Below are 18,777 nucleotides of genomic sequence, written 5' to 3'. Positions count from 1 at the left end.
TTTGTAATTTTGTCGACATAGATTTTTGACAGCCATACACAATATTTTCCAGGAAACTGAGGGAATAAGTTGCATCTGTGTTGGCAAAAGAAAGAGCATTGATTTTTTTAATGTTCGTAACAAAGGAAATTTGCATGTCTGACAGGTGGTATGATGAGACCATCTTAGTTGCTGATAACTTTATCTTGACAAGTGTGCAATTTTTAGTACCTCCAAACATCGACTTCTCATTCAATTTACTCTTGAATTTAAACATAATCAATAATTTAGGAACATTAAAAAGCCTTTAGCAAAAAATGTCTGAGTGAACAAATCAAGGGGAATTGTGGGTAGCCTCACTTACTGTGCAGTTGCGAGTTGCGAGTGTGGTGTCAGGAAAGATAAACTCAGGGAAGGCTTAGAATTAGTCGATGACTTTACATTTGATGAAGATCGGGCAAAGAAATCATTAACTTTTTATTTACTTGCTCCTGTTTTTTTCCTACCGGAGCTCGATGTTTTGCTCCTGTAGCTATAGCATGGCTTTTCATAGCCCCGAGTATGATGCTATGTGTTCCCTGCATTATAAAGCCTCCCACTACAGCCCTGCTGAGGTCCATAGACATGCGGTCCCAATTTGGACCGCACACGAAAAACTACTTTTCTAACTACTTTCGGCCGAAATCAACTCAATTCCAATCTATGCCTACCCGAATCACTCAACCCCTCACAGACTGCAAAACAGAACTGTTCGCATGACGTCCAAAACCATAAGTTTGCTGGTGATGCACGGTGAAGGGCACAAAGGGCGGCAATATCTCGCATGAATGTGCCGAATGGCAAGCCACGGGAACACAATGCATCATATGCAGTGCTAGGCTTTCCGATACATCGAAAGTCTTTTCACAAAGTTTGCATCTTGCTGCGAATTTATCTTGCGCCCGCTCAAGCCATCCTACGTACTCGGGCTGTTTCAACCAATGATCGCTGAATAAACACTTTGCAGGAGGCATTGCTGTGACTGGTGACCCGAACAAGCTTTAAATTTCAACACGGTCCCTCCACAACCTACTCATGCATACTTCAATGTCACTGTACGTGCGTGCAAAACCGTGGATAATGGAATACACAACATGGTCTCGCCCACGCTAGTACAAGGGTACCCCTTTACGACATTATAAGAAACACTACTACGCTTTCCAAATTTTGTCTCGGGAGGGCTCCCCACCTGTCGCAAAACATCTTTTCGCATTTTTGCAATTTTGACGTTCGACAATTATACTGTTTGACGTTCGCCCTTACGATCAGGCCGTTCTCGACTATGTGCGATCGTAACTAGCGATTTTCCAGGAGTTTTCCAGGAGTAAATTTTGATTTTCCAGGAGTTTCCAGGAGTTTCCAGGAGTGGTTTTAAATTCCAGGACTTTCCAGGACTTTCCAGGAGCGTACGAACCCTGATAGCATAGCTTACAGGGAACTGTCTGTCACCGTACCGGCATTCGATGCATTCGTTGGCTGCACGTAAAAGCAACTCAACTTTCCAGAATCAAACGGTCAGTATCTTGTGAAAACAGCAACATAGCAATGAAAATTGTTATCGTCAGCGGTAAAAACTCTTAACAGATGGAGCGTTAATTGCTTTAAACAAATGAAAATGCAGAGAATAAAATCCTAGATCGCGTGCGTGAATAAAAATATACTGTAAACAATGGCGGATATGACATCAGAGTGGAACTCTTCTATTTTGGTACCGGGGGTGCGCGGGGTCAGAGAACCCTGATAAACGTACTGAAAAACGTAGTATTTTCCTAGCGATGCTGTCATGGGAACTTGGATGTCTCATTGTTTTACATCTTTTAATGGTTTCTTTGATCTGAGCAGTTTTACCAACTGTAACGGTATATTTTACTCTCCTAACCTTTCTTTATTGGAGTTAAACAAGGGTAGGAGCTTATGCAACTTAGTGAGGATGTACTAAATTTTGAAAAAATCAGTGGAGGGCTCTGCTCCATGAGTACCCTGTTTTGTCAATTTTTGATGAACACAAACTATATGTAAATATTATGCAAATGATTATGCAAATTAGCCACCCACTTAATTTTTTTATTTGTGGAGAACACTGGTCCAAAGATAAGCTTGACACTCATAATGAAAAGTGGTCGCCTTTTCTCGACCTTTTTCAGCAAATTTAAAAAAGCTGACTCTGTACACCACTCTGTTCTTGTTTCCCAGTTTTGTTTTTGTCTCTTTTTGCTTCTTTGTCTGCTGTTCTGTTTTTTTTTTGTCAATAAAAATTTTGTTCATTGCAAAAAAAAAAAAAAAAAGTCACTGAAAATTCAAGGAACCCAATTTTCCAGGACTCAATTTCATTTCGAGGACTTTTTCAGGACTTTCCAGAAGACTTTGAATACAAGAACTTTCCAGAAACATACCAACCCTGTGACTGTTTCAATTGGCTCTTGGAGAAATTACATTGATAACTATAAAATGAGATAAAATACACTTGAAAGCATTAAAGTTTTAGATAAGTATGATCAAGGACAAGGGATGCAACTTTCTACACCCACAGAGACACACTCACAGCAACACGGCAAAATCCTCTCTGCAGTCCTTACCTCATTTTTGACCACATCTTGGTTGAAGTTCTGTTTTGATATACACCACAGTGCTCTGGTACAAGTACATTTGTCAGCGGTTTTCAACAAAGTATTGCATAGAACTGGACAAGAGACAAATAATACAACAATTTGGTAACATGGAAATGAAAGCTTGGCAAAGCCATTTAAAAAATATTTGTGCCGACTAAAAAGTATGCTGTCTAAACTAAGGAGACCTAACATATTTTTAAGGTACACAGATGTCCCAAATCAAGACAGTACCGGGGGGTGGTTGCAAAAATGTGCTACTCTCTGGATCAAACATTGTATTTCTTCAACAACATTGGCTGATGCAGTAAAAAGTGACAAAATTAGATATGTACGTGTTCAACACTGGAAAAAATTCTCGTACATTAGAAATTTGCACCAAATTTCTTATTGTGCAGGACCCATTTGACATTTGAATTGAATGAAGTACAAAATTTTAAAAAACCCTTCCTAAAACATTACAATTACTCCTTCAAAGATTAGGTATATTATTCTTTTTCCAGGCAGTTTTTCTTTACATGTTTATGTGCTTAGCAATCTTACTGTGTACTAGAATGAATCCTACAAACCATTTTCCACTTGCCGTTTCTCGAAAATAAGTTTCAAAACTAAGAAAGGGATGAGGCAAAAGATCATTCTTTCAGCTTCTTTATCATGCCCTGAATAGGTCAATTTTCTGTCTTTTACCAGATGATCTCTGTAAACTCACCTTTCAAGAGTGATGTTGCATCCTTCTGTGAAAATGCTCTGAGTAAATATAAAATAGACAAATAAAATAAATCATACATACACAGGAAAATTAATCACTGAAATGCTGCAAACAACTGACGTGTTGATTTCCTCTGATTAAAGTTGTGTTTCACTGTCACTACGCTGTTGGTTTGTCAGTGCTATCACTGCTCTGAGATGAACAAACGGTAAATCAGTAATTGGTTGTTCTTTACTGTACATTCCAACGAACAGACAAAAAAAGTGCATAAACAGTGCTGTTATGTTAGTCTTTAAAAATTAATGTATTGGCTAAATTTCCACAGAGTTCCGACATGACTCATCTGATGATAAAATACTAGTGTTCATTGCTAGAAAGTTATCCATAGTCACATGCTGTGTGAATCAATTACCTTGATATGTCTTGGTGATGAATACAAAATCCAAGTGCTTGAAGAGAAGCTTGAGATAGTTCAGCATGATTGTCAAGCATGTCTCTCTGATAAACACTCACTAAGTTGGTTGTCTTCTGACAGATCTCCTTAGAAAGAACTTCTTTGACGTCATTACGGAGTCGACTGCAAAGACAGGTTTGTGCATGAGCTTTGGACTTGTGACTATATATAACTAGAGGTTGAGTTTTCCTTGGCATTGGAGATAACACCAAGTATTTTGCCAAAATGTACAAAACATGTTTTGCAAAGAACAATTTCATGAACTAACGGCAGCTTTATGCAAAGAGGTGTTGATCACTATACCAGTTCATGAAAATCATCACTGTCGCTTTGTGATTTCTCTATGTCAATCACTTCCCCATCTCACACAAAGATGGAATTTCCTTTTGCAAAATTGGACACAGGGCTTGGTAGAAGTTAAAAGGTCAACTTTTACTTACTCTGTCAGTGTAAGATAGGCATCCACTCTATCATCAACCACTGACGTTTTCTCCTCCAGGGTTTCCAGTAACGGTGAAAGGCCACTGGCAAAACTGCCTTCCACTGTCACCATCATTTTGGAAAATGGCACTGATCACTTTTCAGCAGTTTTCATTCAAGTCTTGATTCTGTAGAAAAGTTTGTAGAAGAACATCATACACCTGGTACAGTAAATTTACATTCATGTTTACAGTAGATACTGACATGTAGCAATATCATGGTATACAAATGATGCCTTTTGCATATTTTTGATGATGGCTTGCAGGGCTGTCAATGTTTTTTCAGAATAGAAGGGTACAAGTGAAAGAACAGGAGGGTACAGCCTTGTGCGGAGCGAAGCGGAGCAAAGCGTGCGCGGAAGCGCACGCCGGGGGAGGCCAGGAGGGGGGTGTCCCCCCTCCTTAAGCTGAAGCTTTTCTAATTATTCATCTTCAATTGGTGGCCTGTGGTGGCACTTTTGAGGGCAATTTACTGTCAAGTTTATTATAACTGAAGTATAAAAAGTAACATGAAATTGAATCTTGTGAAATAAATTATGGAAGACAAACAGGAGTATTACAGAGTTTATATGTTTATTGATACACCAGGTTATTATTATTATTTGCCTACAAATTGTGTTGAATTACAACCTGCTTAATAAAGATCATAATCTGAACCATAATCAGAATCACTGGAGTACTCATCTAAGCCCAAGGCTTGTATCGGTATAGCAGTACCAGCTGACAATACCTCAATATTGTGTGATTCTCAGGCTGATGAAACAGTAGCTTCAGCAGAAACCACATCTGCAAAAACTATTTCTTCAGATCACGGTCCCTCCACAAAAGACCGTGTTCAGATGTAGCTTTAGAAACTACACCTGCAGAAACTATTTCTTAAGAAACAACATCTGCAGAAAGTAATTCAATAATTGTAATACGTTCCCATTCAAAAACAGCTAATCGTATTAGAATCTAAAAAAATCTTGTCCCCACTGTAAAACTGATGTCATAACGTCACGACAAAAAATTCCGATCTGCGTCTGGTTGATACTGCTGTAATTTTATTTTGTCTGTTTCAAGACCTCTCCTCAGAGTTACGGCTATGAATTTCCAGTGTGAAAATTTACAAATGTAATGGGGTAAATACGAGACCATTACCAGAGACAATTTGAGTAGACGCTACGTCATACAAACAATTACAATACTCAAGTTTACATCCACTAATGAAATTGCGTGCCTTCGTTGTCCGTCGGCCTCTCAGTTGACAAGATTGAGAGTATGTTGATTTATTTACGTAGTAAATCCTTGCGCGTGAAAGTTAACGATCAAATATTTTCTCCTGATGACTATCATAGTATCTATTCTGATATCCCTCACAATAGTCAGAGTTTTGTCGAAACCCACGCCTGCCAAGTGGGTAGGCTCACTACATCATACATGCATGTTATATCCATATCCAAAACATGGTTTACCGCCGCGCCGCACATACGTGCAAGATACCGCGAAAGTATATAGTCAAGCCTAGCTAAATTTTGTGATTGCCCTAAACATCTTGGTAAATGATTTTGAAGGATCGGAATACCGATATTTGCTTTTGAGGAAAGATTTCGGATGTCGAAAAATATTTATCAAACTTCAATACTCGGGCCTTCGAAACAATCACAGTACACAGCATGTACTACCGTATGAATACATTTCATAGAACGGCGGCTTGGTGCAAACAAATTCAGTGGTAGTCAAAACTCACTAAAAATTATGTCAATCCCCACAAAGTTTGTTTTGCGTTGAGTAAACGATTCTTACTCATTGTAAAGAGCGTTCACGATCTGCAAACGGGAAAACAAATCAAAAATTCCAGTCGCTAAATACACGTAATGCTATGGCATTTTGCTCAGACGCGGCGTGAAATCTGCATTGCATGCTATACCATTGATGGATTGAAACCCCGATCACTGAAATTCCTCAGGAAAATGATTTACAAATATTGACATTACTTTTATATCCAGAGCTAGTGTGAGCCTCTGGGGGGTCTTTTTTGGACCCATAAATCCAACGAGGCTGTCGACTTTCGTAGCCATATCGATCGTGTACGTCCGAAAACCAATCAGAACACGTAAAGCTTTTTGACAGTACCGATTAAAACCAATCAGAAATCGGCTACCAACGAGCCTTAGGGGCTGCGCCTCTGTAGCACAGCGCAGCCAACGGTAGAATTTGGACAGGAAAGAATTCATAACGTGTGTAAAGATCATTATTGCAGGCCTTGAATAGGGAAAACAGGCGGCGGCAAGACCTGTGTCAGACGGCGATTTGCCGCCGGTGACCGGCTATAATTGACAGCCCTGGGCTTGAATATAGAAGACCTTCCATGATTCTATCACATTAGCCAATAGATACTTAGGAAGTAAATGAAAATTCTAAGGCAGCAATTGTTCCTGCTATCCTTGGTGTACTCTCTGATTCAAACATTGAGTAAAGGGTATGAATTTGCCTGTTGTAGCAGCAAGGAAAGAGAATGACCGTTGGGATTTACCCTCAGAAACTTTGTACATTTTAATATGTAGGTAGTATTGCAGATGGGATTTGTTACAACACAGACAATCTGATCCTTTCTATCTTCAATGCTGCCATATTCCAAAACGTAATTAATTTTCCTTGATAGTTACTATTTCAAGACGGACACAAAGCGATAACTCTTTCAACGGTTCATCATGGCTATTAAAAAGCTACTGTTTTTCACTGTGACAATTTCTCCAATGGGGTGTTTCTGCTTTGTCTATTGTGTAAGTTCAGAAAAATGGGAGTGTCCGCTGGAATTGCTACTTCTTCCATAGCCTAGGGTTACAAAGCTAATTCTCACTTCAGGCCAGGCAGTGGACCAACAGGTTACAAGTGTACCATGCTATTGATATGGCAATATACCAAGCACGACTACGGCAAGGTGCTGTAGTTCTTCCTGCCAAATGTGTTTGATTTCTTGCTTGTATCAGTTGTGCTTTCAAGCCAGACAGCAGAAAGGTCCTTGAAATAGCTATGTAAACAAAGTCTGTTTTTGAGTGACAAAGCCAAATTTCAAGAGTTGCAGTTGTTCACAGATAGAAACACATTACACCAACAAATTTGCAAAATATGTAACACCCTGCAGCAATCTCTGATTTTGAAAAATCAATGCATTATTAGTCTAGTATTTCTCTCCTTCAAACACGTGGATATAATCATGGAGGCAGTCTCTGCTACCTCCATGATATAACGAAGTGGCACAGTAGAGGTTGGTGTGGTACAATATGCTTCTGCATGCCTGCCGATTTTCCTACCCTACCATTGCTAACACAACAGCCCAGCCGCTCCTCCCTCCCCCCCCCCCCCCCCCCCCAATCTGGGAGTTAATTAACGTAAACAACCACTGCACTGGCATATTTACCTAGTATGTTTTTGATATTATTGGGCTAGTGATACTTTGAAAGCCCAAGTTTAACACATAACGTTCACTGGAACTCAACCTGCACATCTTCACGTGCAAAACTGCTATGCCCAACCGATATCGAGTACGTCTACTAGTAAATTATATAATTTATTATAAACAATACTCCTTTACTGATTACAAACGTTGCACGTTCATTCAACAAAAACATCAGGATTCAGTTTGCGACACGGAAGAGTTCATTCAAATGGAACGAGTCTGAAACAAAGGGTAATTTTATGACATCTTGACGTTTTTGGATTATACCTACAACGTTCATAAAATAACCGACGACTGTAATTCGCAAACAGCTATTGCACTGAGATCATATCATGGTATAAATTTGCAACTGCAGTAGGAAGCTTAGAAGTGGCCAGTGAGATAGTGAGAAATGAGTTCACAACTTTTACAATTTCCCGCTACAACCAGCGGTGTTGTAACTGCTTTCAAAGTCTAATAACGATAGGGCAAACAAAGACTACGCGTATAAAAAACCTTTTGCATTTTACTATGTAATTTACGTGTTTGGGTTTCTGTAGTTTTGGGGTAGTACCGAAAAAACGCGCCAAAAAGTCATGTGTAGTTTTACCCATCCGGTCGGCCATTTTGATCTGACCGTCTCAAACTCGAAGAGTGCGCACAGGTACTTCGTCCCAAACACAGCGTAACCTTTTTCCCTCTGCAAGGGTTCGACTTACCAAAGTGTTATAAGTGAACGTCAGACTGTAATGGCTTAGACATATCCTGGAAAACGTAAGGAAATTTGCAAACACTTTACACGTCTTGGTCATTCCACCATAACTGTCGTATCTAGCATAGTCAGCAACGTTTGCCGGGTCTGCAGCCAATGCCCGGATTTCGCGCGAAGTGACGTCACGAGCTACGCGCCAAAACTTGTTACGCTACGCATGCTGGGAACTACAGGGTCAAAGGTTACTGGAAAGGTCATATCACGGTTATTTGAGGTCGTTTACCTCGAATGTGACCTGATAACGCGCTGCAGCTGGGCTCCTACCAATAATACCAATATTACCGAGAGATGTGTTTACACACTACAGCTACGCCACAGCCCGGCGATGACAGCTACAAGCGCCGCTCTCCGCTAACGCCAGGATAATGCGATACTTGGCCCGCAACTGTCAACTGAGCTACACAGGATCTGTAGGATGTCATATCGTAAAACCGTCTGAGTTGAAAGTCAGTGAGAAGATTTCACCAAGCAAGGAAAGCAATTGAGCACTTCGATCTGTTTATGACCTCCAAGGTATCCTGTTCTGCACATCGCGTAGCAAGCACTGCAATTACTCGGGTAGGTCATTATTTTTTTCATGCCATTTCGCTCGAGGGCAACGACCGACCTCGCATGCACTCAATATCCCGTATTGACAATGCACACACAGTTCGACGACGCAATTCATGTCACTGCTCGCTGCAAGAATGCGAATGAAACTGGTTGAATGTACCAGAGTGCGTAAACCTAGTAGTGTGAGCTCTATAGGTCCGACACGGAGGTTTGTTTGCCTCTATTGGTCTGGGGCCACCAAATTTATTCATATAATCGTTGCTCCATGAAGCTGCAATACAGTAGCTCGAGGTTTGCCTGGCTTTGCCTGGCTATTATTTGAGTTTTGCCGTCCGACCCGAATATCCAGGCAAAACCTCGAGCTACTACTGTACTGCAGCGATGCTCCATGCAGCTAGGAGCTAAGGAAGAAACAAATGTGTTTCCCTCTGGTAGACTAGTAAACACTATCATGGAAGTAAGAAATCCATGACACTAACTGAATTTTATCGTAAAGCATTTACGCAGGACCACCATTACCATACCAAGTTTGCTTGGATTGAGATCTACACAGCCATAGAGACCGCTATAGAGTGACACTTTAGAGGGGAGGGCAGTCGGGGAGAGGTGAAGAAGTCCGCATTGTTTCAAATTCCTTTCATTCGGTACGACATAAATAACTGTGGCCCGTAAACAGTAAAGCAAATATTAATACAGGGTGTCCTTTCCAAAGGTTGAAAATACACAGGTTAAAGTACATGTTAAATTAAAGCCGTACATCATTAATTCATTGCTAGATTTGGTTTTAAATGTCATTAATTAGACGTTTTTGTATGAGTGTGAATGTGTATAACCCTATTTCACCTACTGACTTTAAAAGTAGGCAGAGAAAGAGGCGTGAAGTAGATGAAAGGGAAATTTGCATAACTGTTACAAAAATAAAGTGACCCTCAAATCACTTTATTAATTAAAGATGTTTTGATGAGGCTAGCTTTTCACCAGAAACGCCTGTATTGGTAAATGTTACTGTTATCATTGGAGTTTTGATATTTGAAGTGAAAATAAGTGGAATATGTTCAACAATCATTTCAAAAACTGAAAATTTTAGTTGTGTTACTAATACTAAAAGGTACAACTTCTGACTAATTTTTCACTACTCTGTCACAATGTATCAACTACAGAATTTTACTATAATTCGATCATCATGGCCAATGCCAGTGTCCTGCTTGCCAACACTGCCTGTATATGTGAAATGGCCATTGTTATTGTTGATAAATGTATTCTAGTCCGGACCTGAATACAAAATGTAAACAATAACAATGCAGATTATACTCACATAGGGTATATTTATGAGCTAAATATTAGGAATTTCTCCATGGTTCAGGGATTCAAACCAGAAACTGCAGATGATGCACAGAACAAACAAAATTTTAAAATGACCAAAGTTACAGCTGATGGATCTTTAAAGGGGCAGTGAACAAGAAACACACTAGAGCCAAGTTTACAATTTAACAAGTGTATGCAATGTTTGTTCTCCAGAATTTATTTTGTATTTGTGAATTTCTACATGCTATAGCTTGTGCTAGATATTTTTCTGAAACTTTTTGCATCTTGTTCATGAGTCTTCATTCACTAGTATTAAGTAACAATAGCTGTAACTTTTGATGATTTTTTTCACTCCTATTTTTTAATGTCAACTACAAGTACAGTTTTTTGCTACTCACCACTGGACTGTAAGCTACCAGAGATACACAGTGTTACCAGTTACTGTCAACTCATCTTTACATGTATGTTGTACATGTATGTATGTCGTCAATAATATAACAGTGCAGTCTACATTGTAGACTGAATTGTTATCGACAACTGAATTCTGGTCAATACTACTGAAATTCAAATGTAACAAATAACAGCGCATTTTACACGAAGGATATGTTGACAAGCTATTAAAATGGTGTTTCAACATGCTTTGAGGAGTAGAACAAGAGCTTGCCATTGACATACAAAAAAAAAAATAATGAAAAAAATCATTAACAGTAAGTTACAGCTAATGGTCTTTGAATATATGGTGAGTTGGGTTACCAGCAAACATATTTTTTCTTGGTCTAATAGAAATTATGATGAAAACCCTGTGAAATTTTAATAGCCAATCATGACAAGTAGTCCAAATTCCTTACTGAGCAAAATAGACTGTAGTAGTAACCCGGAATGTGAAAAGCCAAAGAAGGAAAATGTTTAATTCTTGACAGGATGTAATATTTCCTCTGTTTTTAAGAACCATAAAAGTCCACTTTTCCTGGAACTGAAATTTACCAGTGGAACTTAGGCATGCACCAGCCATCAGCCCAGTTTGTCGGGAGTGTTTTGCTGTTGGCTGTTCCAACCCTCTACTACAGCAGCATCGCCAATAGCCAAACGCTACTGACATACATGGAGGGCTGCCACTGCCTTATTAGCCTAGATCCTTTCCGTCCGCTTGCACTCTCTCATAACACCTCACTGGCAATGCACTGTGGTCCAATGCTTCTACCAGCTTATTGACCCTCAACGATACAGCCTAGTTACCAATCCCTGTTGGGTTCACTATAATACCTAGACCAATTTAAAGGGGAAGCAGTATAGGAAGAAATCATTGCAACTGTATAGAAAACAAGGGAGTGTGAAGAGAGTAGTTCACAAACTCTATCCCAGCAAGTCTGTTGGTCGGTCACCTGGTCAATGACCTCCCACTGCAGGAAGCTGTTTGGAATTTTAAAATGAAAGCTGTCTACTTCTGAGCTGAATCCAGGGAGGGGATTATGCTGTGTTACATGTGGTCAATTGACTGGAAAGAGAGAATGTCTGGGAGTTCATCGTCCCATTGCTAAGTGCCACAGGGAATTTACAGACTCAGACAAGTACAACTATTAAAGTGCTATTATTATACATCTGCGTCAAACCTAGTATGGAATAGTAAGTCTAGGTATCAGAGGATGCAGAATCAAATAATTTGACCAGGATATAACTTTAGGTGTTATTGAATGCAATTTGACCTCATGACACCCTAATATGGGGAAAAACAAGAGAAGAATTTACAATTTTTTGCAAAAAATATACATCTAAACATTGAGTACTTTACGTAGTGAACATTATACAAGTATTATTTGGTTTACTTAGCATTATCACACAACTGCGTCTGTAACCTATGGAGTTGTGTTATACAGAAAGTTTTCATATCAGGCCAATGGCATTCCAAAAACTTCGACACGAAGCACAATAATTTTAGGTGTTATAGGACACTATTTGACCATTGACCTCGTAACACATTTATGTCGACACCAGGAAAAACAAGAGCAGATTTCCCATTTTTTTACAAAAAATATACATCTTAACATTCAGTAGGTCACCAAGTGAATAATGGTCAGTTCAAAATCTGTGAATTTGAGTGAAATTGTGCTGCTGAACTACAATTTCTACCAAGTGTACTGTGCTGCTTTGGACAAGCTGAATGCATTTCCCAGACTGCTCGTGATCACGCGACACAGTGAATGAGTGGCATTTTCAAAAGACTATGATTTTGACTTTCTGGTAAAATTGGACAAAATATTGTACAATAATAAGGTTATTCAAAAATACGTGGATTTACGTCCTCCTACATTGTATGCATCAGTATTGTCCCTGGACAGTACATCCGCTGCACGATTTACTTGTACATAAATTCTGGTATTTTGTGAATAACCTTATATTATTGATAAACATAGTATATATTATATAAATACAAATAGTTGTCAAGTAACATGTCATGCAGGTATTATGTGGAATATTAAATGACATATATTATCATGAAGACTGTCAGTATATTAATTTTTTTTTTGTGGTGTACTTTTTGCTGAAAAAGATATTTTACTTTATATACATAAATACATACATAATATACATGTACATAATGTACAGACATACATTCATGTATGTACACCCCTTGCATGAATTAGGTCAATACCACGATCCAGTCACTTTTAGTCAGGTGTCTGATTTTTCTCTAATACCTAAATGTTATTTCAGATTTGCAATGTCTCATGGGCAATTTCATCTTGTGTGACCTACTCTCAGTGAGTAAGCCTTTCATGGAATCAGCATATATATATATATATATATATATATATATATATATATATATATATATATATATATATATATATATATATATATATATATATATATATATATATATATATATATATATATATATATATATATATATATATATATATACACTCAAATGTAAATACAAATGGAAGGACTTTTATTCAAAGACTGCATGCAGTTTACAATTAAGACTGCACTCATAGGTACTGAGAAAACTTAAGAACGACATAAAATTTGACTTATATAAGAGGATTTTGCCAAAATAATGGAGGATGTCTTCAATAAGCATTAAGGCAGGTCATATATATGTCCATTAATTAATCATTCCAATTTTCGGTCTGCATGTATCAAACAGATTCCTCATCATAATGAATAAACCATTTTGCTTTGCAGTGGTTGAAATCAGAAACATTTAGTGTGTTAATGCCAAACAAACATCAACTAATTCTTAGTACCGGGGAGATATCGGGAGCATTACGATAAGAAATGGACTGAGAAAGCGATGCATATACTGGTAGTACCAGTACAATGACCCATGCAAAGTTCGTTGCCCCACGTCAACATTATTCATCAAGACTACAGCTTGTACAAGGCAGACTAGTGCACTGAGAAAACTGACAAATTAGATAACATCTGATTGCATAATACTTAATGATTGACAGCTGTTAGGTTTGGTTCATTGAAACAGTAGAGGAGACCGCATCATTTTTTTGTTGTCAATATGAAAGTTGCACATTGTTCACTTTCATTCAGACAGCAGCTAAACTAGTAGTAAATTGTGGTTAGATGTTCTCCATTCAGATTATATTTGACTGTATTTTGAGAAAAGTTGTTTGTAAAGATGAAGATGTTACGTTCATGTGGCAATCACTAGAACTCTTGGAAAGTTAATGTACAACACATTTGTGCATCTAATTCATCGGCTGGTACAGCCTCATTCTCAATAGTTTTGTCCGTGTTCTCAGCATTGATGTTATCAAATCAAAACTTTTTCCTCACCAGCACAGCACATTCCTAATTTGAATTGCAAAACGTCACTATAATTTTATGTGTAAATTTAGCCTTGAACAATTTTCATCAATTTGAAGCAAACAGCCTAATAGCATCTGAATTCTCACAATTAAAAATACCTCCAATATAGAGTGGTAATTTGTCTTAAAGAATTGAAGGAAATCAATTCTGCTTCTTGTACACATACCGTACATCACCCCTGAATAAAAGATGTGTATACAAACCAGTTTTTTTAAATCATCTATTAAAATGTCTATTTTATTAGGAATTCATATTGCACTGACTGGAAAATGCTGAACAGCTTGAAGACATTTGACCAGAACTGAGGGTGGCATATTATTCCTTGGTACAGATAACAGCAAAAGCAAAATGTAATATCGAAAATTCTTTGCAAATTATTGTCATCAACAAATATTGTACACTGTGCGCACCATACTCATGAATATTCATATCCCAAGTGAGACTGTCAACAGAAAGGTACAGTTGCTGTGTCCAGTGGCAATGACGCAGCACTACCCTGGTCATTTCCATGATGGCATCTGGCTAGGCTGGAGAGAAACTATGTTGAGTCTTGGTGGGGATGAGAAACTTTGATGTCAGCATAGACTGGAGATCTTCTGCTGTCTATGATGCCAGGCACTGTTTTATCATCAGATAATTTTGTCAATTTTTATCTGAAGAAGCATTGATGTTATATCAGATGCACAAACTCTGATACTGAACCTAAAAATAGCCCTGATAACACTTATGCACAGCTGTCTGTACTGAATTTTCATGCATAGTTGTGAGTGGAATAGATAAGTTAGGAAGATTGTCTATTGAAAATAATAAAAAAAACTTTAATGGATTTTCTTTAACATATCTTATTACACTAATTTGTGCAATGTCAAATTTCTTTTTCATATTTTGATACAGATCAATGTAACCAAATTACTAATTAATAGCAGTTTTAATACAACACTGGCCAATTTTCTGTTGAGAATATCAACATTTTCACAAAAGACAAATGTCCAATCAGATGTAGACTGAGCCTATTATCTGTCAACACATTCAGGTACTGCATGTAATAATTGAAAAATACATAAAGTTTTGTTTCTTTTCCAGTATAGTCATGATGACATCACATGTCAAAAGCCTACGGTCCACTCAAACATGGTGTAACATGATGTTGCTCATGGAATTCTGACCGAATAACGGTAAACAAGTAAAAGAACAATGGAACAAGTAGAAAAAAGGTCAAAAAGGAAAAAAAAAACAAATAAACAAACAAATAAACAAACAAAAACAGTAAACAAACAGTAAAGAAAAACAAACAAGTAAACAAGCAAACAAACAAATGACTGATGGATCAATTGTGAGACTTCCTCTAGAGAAGAGGACCATGTCATAGCAAGGTGAATCTAGTCTGTTTCATGGAAGTCTTGCAATTGATCCGTCAGTAGTTTGTTTGTTTGTTTACTTGTTTGTTTTTGTGTTCTATTTGACCGTTTTTTTTCTATTTTTCAATTACTTATCTACTGTTATTCAGTCAGAGTTCCCTGTGCATGATGATCATTCTCGGAACGTTCCTGGAAAACAGAATGCTCACATTGTATTTACGTGAAACGGGTAATTGACAGTGACATAGTCCCCATTTGTAATTGGGAATTTGTCAGTGGAAGTTAAACTAAACTGTCAGTCAATACGATGCATATGCAAAACGAAATGAGCATACCAAAGACGAGTCTGTAACTGATGCCCATATTTGATAGTATTGTAAGCAAGTATAGAAATTAGTATAAATAGCATAGGGTTATGTCCTTCTACCAAGTTGGACAGAACTAGGTATGCCATACCCACAGGTCCGTGTAGTTGCCATGTAGTTACACAGAGAGAAGGGAAAAGTTTGGCACGACTTTGCCCTCCGGAATCCTCAGACGATGAAAATCCACGTATATCAATTGACGCATACAGTCACAAAACTATACCGTCCTTCGATAGATAAATACCTTTGACGTTAAATGTCCAACTCTTAGACTCGTTAATCGTTCTTAAGTCCCACTTTTGGCCCCAAACTCCTGGTCAGGTACATTATCAGGGTCATACGTACGTCAGACGTTTTGAATGGGGCAAATTACCCATAGTTCAGTGCGGATTAATTGGTGTTTTATTTTAACTCGTGACCTTTGCTGAAATATTTTCTAAAATACTTACCTACTGACAATGGTAAACTTTCCGTGGCTTGGGTTTCTTCGAAACGTGAATCTGGACGTTGTACACCAGTATGTAGCCCGTTTGATAGCTGATTTAAATTTAGCGGTTGTGGGGTCACAGGTTCATGTGAAATGCTAATGAGAACTGCGTTGCTGCTGTACGTAAGAGCCTGATGACCAGGGTGACCAGAGTTTCGGGCTGATATTGAGACTAAATGTTGGTTTGCCCACTTGTAACTTTAGCGTTAAAGGCAAGAGGTATTTTGCTATTGGCGTAGACCTTTTATTTGACTTTAAACTACATATTTTATTGGATTCATGGTCCGGAGGGCAAAGTCGTGTCAAACCTTCCCCTTCTGTCTATGTATACTGCACTGGCAACTCCAGGCACCTGTTTTCATACCTAGGCTCTTGAAATGTCAAAATTCAACTTATCTGCAAGAAAGTAGTTCAGGCATGTCTGAGTAATGGCTCTTGACATGAAAACTCAGAAAGCCAGATATGAACCAAAAATGCCCCGATGTTCATCGCACAAGAGACTTTCTATAATTAGCTATTGATACTACTAAATACCTTTCTTGTATGATCATCACCTGCAGCAACTTCATATTAATACATAGTATTTGATTTTACAATTTATTTTACTTTTCCCATCGGCTCTTCAACAGGGACACAAATTGTATATGATATTAATATATACACTGATGGCATGTTCATGTTCCATTTCCATAACATCCCCTCTTTACACACGTATACAGGTAAACCGGATTATCGTAAATCTATCTATGCAAATGTAAAATAGCTACGCTACTGATCGGACGTGCCGCGTTTGGTCCCAGAATCCCATAATTTTGCCATGTTTCAGGCATTCATTGTCATTGAATCTTGCATATGATGTCTGTGAATATATACCGACTAAACGTGAATCAAAAATAAACTGAAAAAATGTTCCGTTTTTTGTCGAAGAACACATATGTTTCAAAATATGTTCCCTGTATGACCATTTGACCTCTCTTTCATATGTTACAAAAGTGCCCATCATCATTATTCAAATATCTCACACGGTCAAAGTGATGCTATGAGAATTCAAAAACTCCCCACCCCCAGTGTATGCAAACAGCAGCGTCATCAGTAATTCCCCTATTGTGTGCCCACAGTCCTGTAACTTCGCGTTTAAGGGGATTTTGACGTATAGGCCTATCCTGTGTTTTTTGGACAAATCTATTCATATGTGAATTAATACACAAAAAAATTAATTTGCGCAACATAAGAATATAGAAATTACAATTATCATTATTAGTAGCTGCTTTTCTGTTTTTCCAAGCTGTGGAAAACCTCCAATGCTGTGATTGTCCTACACTCTACAAAGTTTATCAACATCGGAAGTCAGAGTCAATACACGTCTTTACCGAACTCATTACAGTCCACATACAGTGGTTTTCCAGCGGATGTCGTTCACAGATTATCATTATCCTGACCCATCGGTAATGCTATCACAGAAAAGTCAACAAGTATACCTTTGACAAAATCTATACATTAAAAGTATCTTTGCCTCGATATAAAGCTATAGAAAATTGAACTCTGTAATATTTTCAGAAAATTTTATTCTGCAGGGCCAAATTGTCAATATTGCTTTAAAGAGGAGTCGTAAAGTATCTTATAATTCGGCACATATTACAAATAGGCCATGCTACACATGATGTGACAGCTGTTCTCAATGCATCAACAATCATTTAGTTCCCTGAATTATTCATATTTAAGCAAATTACCGTTCACCTGTGACTGCAGTGGTCATTGACATGCACGCGCACTGATTGTGTTTCATTAATTATTGATATGAGAACAGCTTAAGGTTTTCATTACAGCCATCATGGAACAGAAGTGTTCAGTTCTGGCTTGCAAAAATGACATTGGTCTTATGACACTGGTGTGTTTTAATACTGATTGGTTTAAATATTGAGATTGTCTTCCAAAGCAGTTATTACAATGTGAATGAACCAATCAAGAATGCAATATATACATCCTTCACTTCAAAATTTTTTTTCATCTGGGGTCCTGATTTCTGACAGTCAATTTATGAGACATGGTCACAATTTCATTTGCCTCTCTTTTTAAAAATAGAATCATGCGAGTGCATGTTGTAAATTTTTTTAATCACTTAAATTGCAGTAATGCTGGAAGAAACAAAACTAGAATCATTCCATGGAATTTGGTATTTATGCAAATTATTAGCCAATAGAAAAAGAGCATAGATGTCAAATGATGCAGATTTAACCCTTATACCATGGTTTAGCCCACACTCATTATTAGGCATAGTGATTGTTGACCTGTTTACAGGGCTTTTGGGGTGAACAGTTTAAAATGACGGAAATAGATGAACTTTCAGAACCAAAGTTGAGAGCATTCGCATTTTTTTAAAAACGTTACAGGTCAATGTACTTATTCACTGAGAAATAAAAGGT

At 37.9% G+C, this 18,777-nt stretch overlaps 2 protein-coding genes across 2 annotated transcripts in view; one reads left to right on the top strand and one right to left on the bottom strand.

Moving 5' to 3' along the window:
* The window catches only part of LOC139141038 (telomere-associated protein RIF1-like), a 45,169-nt gene extending 36,607 nt beyond the window's left edge, over positions 1-8,562 (bottom strand). Inside the window, exons 1-5 of the mRNA XM_070710606.1 lie at positions 8,407-8,562; positions 4,228-4,395; positions 3,746-3,910; positions 3,334-3,371; positions 2,595-2,698 (exon numbers count right to left, since the gene is read on the bottom strand). Coding sequence (XP_070566707.1) covers positions 2,595-2,698; positions 3,334-3,371; positions 3,746-3,910; positions 4,228-4,343 — 423 coding nt within the window. The 5' untranslated portion in view covers positions 4,344-4,395; positions 8,407-8,562. The remainder of the gene's footprint in view (positions 1-2,594; positions 2,699-3,333; positions 3,372-3,745; positions 3,911-4,227; positions 4,396-8,406) is intronic.
* Positions 8,563-8,636: 74 nt separating this feature from the next.
* LOC139141040 (retinol dehydrogenase 7-like) overlaps positions 8,637-18,777 on the top strand; it is a 50,578-nt gene continuing 40,437 nt past the window's right edge. The window contains exon 1 of the mRNA XM_070710608.1: positions 8,637-9,017. The gene's annotated coding sequence lies outside the window, so the exon portion shown is untranslated. The remainder of the gene's footprint in view (positions 9,018-18,777) is intronic.

Source organism: Ptychodera flava, chromosome 9 (genome assembly GCF_041260155.1).
Source record: "Ptychodera flava strain L36383 chromosome 9, AS_Pfla_20210202, whole genome shotgun sequence".
Taxonomy (NCBI): Eukaryota; Metazoa; Hemichordata; class Enteropneusta; family Ptychoderidae; genus Ptychodera; species Ptychodera flava.
This window is presented reverse-complemented; position numbering and strand designations above follow the sequence as displayed.